This window comes from Aythya ferina (assembly GCF_964211825.1).
Source record: "Aythya ferina genome assembly, chromosome: 19".
NCBI classification, from domain to species: Eukaryota; Metazoa; Chordata; class Aves; order Anseriformes; family Anatidae; genus Aythya; species Aythya ferina.
Window position 1 is genome coordinate 10,725,561 of NC_140309.1, and position 9,596 is coordinate 10,735,156.

At 41.3% G+C, this 9,596-nt stretch overlaps 1 protein-coding gene across 12 annotated transcripts in view; it reads right to left on the bottom strand.

Moving 5' to 3' along the window:
* BCAS3 (BCAS3 microtubule associated cell migration factor) overlaps positions 1–7,620 on the bottom strand; it is a 353,584-nt gene extending 345,964 nt beyond the window's left edge. For 7 of the 12 annotated variants that reach the window (XM_084492825.1, XM_084492820.1, XM_084492814.1 and 4 more), the window contains exons 1-4: positions 7,480–7,620; positions 6,266–6,353; positions 3,633–3,687; positions 1,562–1,637 (exon numbers count right to left, since the gene is read on the bottom strand). In XM_084492825.1, coding sequence (XP_084348951.1) covers positions 1,562–1,637; positions 3,633–3,687; positions 6,266–6,336 — 202 coding nt within the window. In that variant the 5' untranslated portion in view covers positions 6,337–6,353; positions 7,480–7,620. Of the gene's footprint in view, positions 1–1,561; positions 1,638–3,632; positions 3,688–6,265; positions 6,354–7,262; positions 7,285–7,479 lie in introns of those variants that run through there. The other 5 variants (XM_084492815.1, XM_084492821.1, XM_084492819.1 and 2 more) reach the window with 2 other exon arrangements.
* Between the last annotated feature and the right edge of the window lie 1,976 nt (positions 7,621–9,596).

Consider the following 9,596-nt stretch of genomic DNA (forward strand, 5'->3'; position numbering starts at 1 on the left):
ATTTCTTACACTGAAACAACACTATATTTTTAGGCAAACAATACATTCATTGAAGTGGAGAAAATATTCTTTATCATTCATCACAAATACCTCCAAAACTTCTGTAACTCTTTCTCCAGTCATTAATAAAACATGGCCAACGTTTCAAATAGAGAAAGGATCATTAAAACAAACATTAACAAATACTAAAAGTACAAATGCACAGACTGATCAAAGCTCTTTCTAAATACTGTATTAATAATCTTTATATCAACTTCATGAAAAGAAAGAAATCCCCAGGAACAAAAGTGCTACAGAACATAATAATGAAAAAATTAAGCTTTTCTCTAACACCCTTTAAAACTACATTTTCAAGACTGAACAAAAGCTCATTGCAAGCATGTGACCATCAAAGAAAGAGAGGAAATATTCAGGATGGTAAATGACCATGTACGCAGGCCCAATCAGATTAGGCTGTGTAAATTCAATTTAGACTGAATATGACAGATTCTGAAGAATATGCTAAAGCATTTCTGTTACGCTGTAGAAAAGATCCTAAAGAGAGAATGACCAAGAATTTTTGAAAATAAACAAAAGAGGAAAAGATACACTCAAGGAAAAAAACTTCAACCAGCCTTAAGCTGGACATAAGGCCATGTACCAGTTGATTGGTGTTTTCTAGTTCTAACAATCATGAATTTATGAACTGACAGGCTCTGTGCCATTTCAACAGCTGGAAAACATATAATCTTCCCTATTAACCTATTGGAAAAACTGAAAATTCCCCATCATAGCTCTGGCTACGGTTTCTATTACTTCATATGAGACCAGAATGAGCCTTTATCATAGAGCTCTATGCAGGAAAGAAAGACAGTAAACAAGGAACAGCACAAGCAACTGCTAAACGTTTGATTAATGTTAGTAGTTGCTTGACAGCAGCATTCAGTCTTTCCCCTTCAGTCTCTAATCTTTGTGTGTTTTTTGTTTTTTGTTTGTTTGTTGAAAAAATAATAAATAAATTTTAAAAAGCAGCTGGGATAGACAGAGGTAAAACACCTCTTTTCTTATCTGGAGATGTACTTTATTTGATACAGTTAGCAAAAGCCTATGACCATTTCCTCTTCATGTCTTGACGCTGAACACCAGTTGACAGGCAGTAGTCTTTGCTGATGACTAAGACACACTGGAAGTGGTAAGTTAACATTTTAAGAATATTTTGTGGCTACGCCTTTTTATTTCCCTGAAAGACATGATAGAACTGTCTGATCACTCTCCCTACCAGCTCCTCCTTTTTAGGTTATTATGAATTCTATCACATCACTTAAAATATATCCAGGACTTGGACTGGATTCACAGGTAAAATAATCTGGCTTTGAAACCAAACAGTGGACAAAATAAATTCAGTTCTATGCTCTGTCTTCAACTACCTTAAGGAAAGAAAAATGACTTCTTCATTCGGTTTGCCCCTCTTCCTAAACAAGTTCTAGTTTGCCTTCAGATGAACTGGCAAGACCTATTTGTTTTATTTCCTATGTACTGAATAAAAATACAGTTATTTACTGATAGAAAAATGAAACCATACCATTTAAATCTGCATTTTCAAATCTGACCCAAATGATCTTCTCCTTTTCTTCTGCTGGTGGGGTACCACTGTAGGCCTGGATGAAAAGCAAAAGAGTTGAAATAAAGTTTAACACCCATTTTTTCTCCCTTTATAGACCAAAGGAGTGAATGTAAACTGAAAAAAATAATACTAGTAACATTGAGATACCTGTCACAAGTATTACTGTGAGGTTTTGTTTCAAAAATCAATGGATTTTTGATCAACATAATCCATACTAAATTCTAACTAACTCAAAAATTCTAACATCGCTTACTGAAGTAGAAGTGACAAGCTACATATATATAACAGACAGCTTTCTGGAGCAGGTTAGAAACACCACATGACCTACAACAATGTAGTCAAGCTAAAATACAGCGATTTCTACAACCTTTAACTTTTTGTTCTTAGAGCTAGTGCACAACAGCTATGCTAGAGGTTCTCATGTGAGGCATTTTTACTTCTAAAGTTCTTTTTTTTATTCACTTAAAGGCTTTGTAAGCAAGACTGAGAGAAGAAAGAGACCTTTACTACAGTTTATTTTATTGGCATGTTCTAGTTCTATATGTGACATCTTTAATATAGCCATTTAAAAGAGAATAAACTCTAATTCCAGAAGAACAGCCCCACATTTCAGTTCTGTGTTCCACAGATTCCCATAAGAAGATGAGATACAAAAAGAAACTGTGAAGGAGACCTGCAGTGTTTCCAAGCTGCGTGTTTTACAGTTCTCAGGAGAAACTGCAGTAGTAAGAACGTGAGCTACAGTAGAAATACCATCACTTCCAAATGAATTATGGCAAAATACTGTGCAGTACATTGGAATAAATATGAAACGAGTTCATATAATCACTTTATACATGCCAGAAAAGCAATAACATGAGCTAAAAATACAAATTTAAAAAATAAGTGTGGGTATTGCTTTCCAAAACAAATCACATTCCATGCTTCCAAGGCAAACTGATTTGTAAAATAAAACACAGACTGTATCCTTTAACTACAGAGGAAAAGAAGGTGGGGGAAGGATGCAGCAATCTTTTAAATTGACAGTTTGACTAATTTAATTTTGACCATGAGTCCAAAAATGCATTTAACAAGTCAATATGAGTAAGAGGATTTTTTTTTTTAAATATCATTAAAGAAATTCATGACTTCAGTTATTCAAGATAGTCATTCAAGTAAGAACCAAGATAGTTTCCTGAGGCTACTGGCAACTAGCTGCAATACTTCTCCACTAGTGACTGTAGCTTTCCGAAGAGCAGCAAAACAAAATTAGCTTCCCTTTGGTACTGAGAGGCCCATGAGCAATACAGAAGTGACCATTCCAGTTCCATGCTGCTGTATTTCCTATTACCTGTGGAAACTATGATCAACAGCAGACAGAAGCACTGTAGTTGTTTTTTTGTTTTGTTTTGTTTTATTTTGGTGGAGATTTTTGTTTGTTTTGTTTCAGAGGAAAAAAAAAAGAAATTAAAAGAAGGAAGAATGCCCCAAGAGCCACGACACTCCCAAAGCAAGTTAAGCAAACAAGATTTTGAAAAAAGGAGCAAAGGAGGCAAAAGAAACTCTCTCCTTTTCAGCCAAAGATAAAGGCTGACAAAGAGTGACTATCAATTTGTCCCAACACCAATTCTGCCAGCAGAGCTCATACACAGGTTTCCAACTACAACCCAGAAAAAACACATTTGTAAGAGGCAGAGCAATTATTACGCCCACTCTCTTCTCTCCACAACTATCCTGTTGCCAAAATTATCACAGGAAAAGGCAGCAATCTTCTTCCTGCTATTTATATGGTAGCTCTTCAATTTCTGGGCATCTAAGACTTTCATTTAAATTAAGACCTATCAGAGGAAGTCTCTAGGCCCAGTTTTCAGATAGTATGCAGTTTGTGCTTTCAAAAGCCTGGTCTCAAAATTTATAGTAACATAAATAAATACGTAAGTAATAGAAATAAATAAGTAAATCATGTTTTTAATATTTTGGTGCACCTGGCAGCGACTTCAACTGCTCGGTATACTTTGCATACTGAAGACTTTTGAATATGTACACATACCTGTGGCACAACATCTTGAAGAAACGTAACAACACTTTCCATGTATGACTGTTCCCTTGAAAACAGAAGGAGAATGTTTTACTACTGAAGTTCAGAAATGGTTGTGAATACACTAAACAAGACATATCACCAGAAAAGACACACATTATGTTTAACACAAAGAAAAATACTAAGTATTCAATGCAGTTACTTAACATTCTGTCAAACACTGATAATGTATGTAGTGGCCTAGAAGTATGTATAAAGTCAATTATTTCATTATTCCATAATGAAATAACTGCTCTGGAAAAAGTATAAAATGTAAGTCAAGAAATAAACCACTTTCTCCACCTCAGACTGAATGATGAAAGCAAAACAGGAAATTATTTCTCAGTATTTTTCTACTTGATTTGGACGATATACCATGAATAAGAGGACTTGAGCTAATGGTTGGAGGTGCCCTTGCAGGGCAAGTGAACTTTCTGACCTCACATGCACTACGTACAATGATGAAGTAAGTGGAAGTGGCAAAGGACGGAACAAAACCCTAACCAAGAAGTGTAAAGAGATATTTCCCAGTTATGATTTTACAGCTTGGGAGGCTTATTCCTTCTTGGAATTTCATTAGCAGCAATGATTTAGAATAGTATATAGTGTAAGTATAGTGTAATAGTATATAGTGTATACATTTGTTCTGGTAGATTTAAACTAATGTTTTTATTAGCTTAGTCTTGCATGAGCAATGAGGCTCTTGTGTAACTGCTGAGCAACGTACAACATCGGATGATTATATTAGATGGTGTTGAAACTACAGAAGTTTGTGCTTTCTGAAATGGCTAATACTGAAATATGCTGGCAACAACCTCTATGCTCATGGAGTCTGAAAAACCAAAAAAAAAAAAAAAACAACCCCCACAAAAATAACTTTCTTTAGGTAACGGCTTCAGCAGCTCCCAAGCTTATTTGTATTTTGGCAGGCCATTAGTGTTTTCTTCTTGTGCTAATGCAAGATTTCTAACAGCAGCAAGGAAAAACTGAAGGTAGGGAAACCTAGGTTCTTGTTAGCCAAAGGCATATGTGTTTTCTATTTGCTTTCAGGAACTATGCAGCGTATGATTCTTTTAACAGAAATTGGAGTGTTTAGTAGTTAAGAATGAAGTACTCTCCCCTATATAACAGCAATACCAAAGATACTATAAGTCAAATGCTGCAACACTTGGATCAGCTTAACTAGTTGACTCCTCTCTGAGAACAAAAACAAATCAAACCCCTGCAATTTTAGAGTTCAGAAAGCTTATTTCAACCACTGACTAAACTAGATTTCGTTCAGCAATCCAAGGATTAGCGAATCAAATGAATTTTGTTCTACTGCTTTAAGCGCAGGCCTTACAAATAAACTGTGGTTTCTAGTGCTGATTCTTCTTTGATTTATGTAGGTCACCAAAACTGTCTTTGAGCCCTTCAGAGCCCTTTATTACCTACCAATAATACTTGTCTATCTTACGGGTATAGTATTAAGTAGCGTTTGAAGTTCCCACGTGGATGCCTACCAGCACGTGTCATACTGTCCTCGTTTTTCAGTTCATGAAAGGAGTACTGGTTTGTTGTTTGTTCCCCCACACCCAATCTACATCCTGAAACAAAGCTGACGTTTGGAAGATGCTTTATTCACTGTGTGTACTCTAAATCCCTCCTAAAGTTAGAAAAACTTCCACAGAAATTTTTTTTTGTGCTTTGCAAAAAATGTATCAAAAAACACACAGAACACTTCACATTAGAACATTTAAAATCCATAGTAGAATCAGGTTCAAAAAGTTTATTATTTATACATTTTTCTTCTTTGTAATTTCACTACCATCTTCCGTCTATAACAATTTAGGAGTTTAGCATAAGCAGCAGAAGTCTACAGGGTGCTGCACGTTGCTCAGCATATATAAATTCTCATATAAAAGATAGTACTTGAAAGTTTTGAAGTGAAAAGATACAGCTCATGAACGAGCCACTATATTTAAACAAAAAATGATATGGTAATCCTATTATTACAGTGTTTTTATTATTTTTCCAGTGAACAAGCTTACTTGGAAGAAAAGCAAACAGATGAGTTTGTTGAGAAATTCCACAATATAACAAATACTTCTTTTACATAGCTGCAAGACAAACCTCTAACACAATTTATTGTGTTACAGTGCTAGGTTATATGTTTTAATACATCCATCCCTGTGAGAAGGTATTATTACAACAACAGCAAGAAAGGAACATGGTACACATGTTCCCTCTAGCCTAAAGAAGAGGTTTGCAGCCATTAATCTATGGCCAGCGTGGTGTTTGTTCAACAAAATTGTGTAAGTAAACAACAAAACTTTATCTTAAAAAGTATTAGTCTTTAAACGGTACAACTCTGAAGGCTGACCAAAGGTTTTGGTGCATTACATTAAAAGCAGCCCATCGAGGGAGACAGTTTGACCTGCATAGGCCCAGGACACAGGAAAGCAACAATTGCTGACTTTCTTTTATTAGAAAATACTCAATGCAACACAGCTGTATTGTCAGCAGAAGCTCTCACAGCTGTCTTTGCCAGAGTTTTGGGCTGGATTCTTCACATACGAGACAAAAAAACATTTCAAATAAAGGCTTTTCTTCCAGAAGGTGCTTACGTGACAGCTTGTGGACGAACCACTGCTCCTCCAGTACATCGACTAGGGCGGCGTGGAGATTCTGTCGCCATTGTTTCTTTGCAGATGCCTGTAAGAAACACATTTCTTTTTAATAATAATCCTTTGTATAACACTTGCTTACTATACTAGTTTTTCCATATTTTTTAGAATGATGAAGAACTCCTGAAGAAGGAAATAGCTTACTCAAACCTGTCAAACAATGTCCCTTTACAGCACTCTGACTTTTTTTTCAGTACTTCAATCAACACACCTCCTGCCATGTGTGTGAAAGCAAAAGAAATCAACATGAAGCAGCATAATAAAATAGAAAATTTTCTTTGAACTGTTTATTGAAGATAACGGTACAGAGATACAGGTATTATAGCATTACGTAAGACCGCTATTTATTGATAAGGCACGGTCTTAGAACATCCTGTGTATAAACACCAGATACAGTCATAACTGCTGCACAATGTGCTCATAAAATCTCTACTGGGTTACAGTGCAGGTAACACAGAAAGTGCGATGAAGCACGTTTTACTTTCTTATGTCATTTTTTTGTACCCCTGTCAAGTTTGCCTCCACACTTGTGGCGTTTCGCGCGTACACTCACCACACCTCCGCTGAAGAAAGGAGACACCTGAGGGGCCCCAGAGGTGCCAGGAACCCGCCCAAACACCGCGTCCCCATCAACTCACAGGCTGAAAGGCCGCCAGAGACCAAACCCCACCCGGCCCCAGCTGTCAGCGGGGCTCCCTCCCCGCGGTCCCAGCCCCTCGGAGCTCCGCAGCCCCCCCCGGTCCCACCCTGACAGGAGCCCCCCCGGGCCGGGTCTCGCCGAGCCCCCCTCAGCCTCCTCCTACTCCCGGCGCCGGCCCCGCACCCAGCGGCCGAGGCGGGGTCGCCCCACAGAAGCCCTCCCGCGGGCCCCGGAGCCACGAACAGCCACTCTTAGCCATAAAAATAAATAAAAATACACAAATAAACCAGGACGCACCGCCCGGAGCCCCGCGGCGCCCCCCGCGCTGCCGCCCGCGCTGTCCGTCAGGCCGCAGCCGGCCGGGGAGCGCCGGGACCCCGCCGGGCACCCCCCGCGGCCTCCCCACAGCGGCTCCGCGGGGCTCCGGCCGCCGCCGCCACCCGCCCGGCCCCGGCTGCCGCCCGCCCCCTCAGAGCGGCCCCGTCCCGCCCCTCCCCGGCCCCGCGCCCCTCACCTGCCGCCGCCTCACTGACACTGTTTGGGACCCCCACGGGGAATGACACCCAGCGCACCTCAGGCCCCCAGCCAATCACGCGCCGCCGAGGGCGGGCCGCTCCCTGCGCTCATCCAATCCCCGCCTCGCTTTCCAGAAAGGGGCGGGGCGCGGAGAGGGCTGGAGAGCGGCTGCGCCCTGCCCCGCCCCGCCCCGCCCCCAAGCTCGGTTGAGGCAGCAAAACACGGCCCGCGCTGCCCCCGCCGCCCCCCCCCCCAGCTTTGTTTACATCGAGATCTCGCGAGAGCCGCCGCGCCGGGCCCGCGCACGTGGGCGGGGGCGGGGCCGGCGGGAATGGGCGGGAAAGCGGCGGCCGGGGAGGGGGGGGCCGCGGGAGGCGCTGAGGGTGCGCGTGGCGGTGGGCGCCATTTTGAGGCGCCATGTCTGCCCCTGAGGCGAGCTTAATAAATTGTTTGTCTAAAATAAATCGACGTGTAGCCTGCCGCGTTTCTGTGCGAAATAGCGAATGTCAGGGCACTGGAGAAGGCTCCCCGGGAAAGGGGGCTTGGCTCTGAGCCTGACAGAGCCCAAAAAGTGTTTGAACACCACTCAAGACTCAGGGGCTTATTTTTGGGGAGGTCCTGTGCACAGCCAGCAGTTGGACCCTGTGCTCCCTTCAGGGCTTATTCTAGGATTCCTTCCTTGCTCTTCTCAGCATGAAGGAAGTTTTAAACTGTGGCTTCTCACCTCAGCAAGTTATCATCAAATCATTAAGGTTGAGAATCTTTAAGACTTTCAAAATCTCCCAGTCCAACCATCCCCCTACCACCGATGTCACCCCCTAAACCATATCCCTAAGCGCCAGGTCCATCCTCTCCTTAAACAACTTGTCCCATCCTAGGGGGGAAAAAAGCGTGTTTTTTTCTGAACCACTACACACATTCAGCTGTTTTTTGATGCCAGGGAACTGTTTCCTCACACATGCTGGAGCTGTTTCACGAACAGCTTGTGGGACTCAGACCTGATTTATCAAATAGGGACTGCGGTAACACATCAGCTACACCCTGCCACACTGCCCGCCTCAGCGCCAGTAATTAATTTCAGGGCCGTCAAATGATAACATACATGTAAGTGGAGAAAATAAACTGTAGCCAGTCCACATCAGCAAGGGAGTTTCTCTACTGCTGAGGAGCTTTGTGTGTTTAACCCTTACCTTCACTCAACAGCTCTCCCGGGGGAAAAAAAAAAAAAAAAAAACTGTTTTTTGTCAAGTTTGTTAAAAGTGAAAAAGCAGGTGGCTGCCTCTCCAGCTGGACAAGCCCAAGTCTAGAATTGTCAGAAAGAAACAGAAGGAGGCACCACATTTGAATGTAACCAAGCTTAAGGAAAAATAAACTTGCCTATTTTCCTCCATATAATGTCTTCTTTTTTTTAAACATTATAAGGAGCAGCATTAGTCAGGCACAGGAACAGGCTCCCCAGGCAAGTGGCCACATCCCTGAGCCTGCTGCAGTTCAAGAAGCATTTGGACAACGCTCAGACATGAGGTCTGATTTTTGGGGTGGTCCTTGGGGAACTGAGGAGATCCTTGATCCTTGTGGGTCTCTTCCAACTCGAATATTCTGATTCTATAACACAGATACATAACTGTTATACTTGCATTTTTTTTGTGACTTTTTTTTAGTTGAATGTCACAAAGTGAAATTGAAAAGAGGCCATTACTATCACATTTTGATGCAAGGAGTGTTGCTAGATAAGTGTGTGTATACAGCTACAGCTAGCTTTTATGTTCTCTCTCCCCCCCCCCCTTGTAGCATACAATTTTCAACACTGGTTATAATAAAACTTTGTTAACCATAGGTTACAACCACATACACAAATAAATTCTTGAATCCAATTTGGACAGAGCTCATTACTTTCATCTTGTAAGATTGGGCTGCATTCACTGGCTGGATGAAAGAGAATTATACATTTTCAGAAAGTGTGCAATTCCTCTAGGATTTCTGTAACCATGGTAACATATATAGATAGCAGGCCTAATTCCAGCCAATGTTTTATTGTGCCAGCAGTAAAGAATTAGATTCTAAAAATACCACCCTAGCCCTTGGAATGAAGTATTGGCATTTTACTTCCCCATT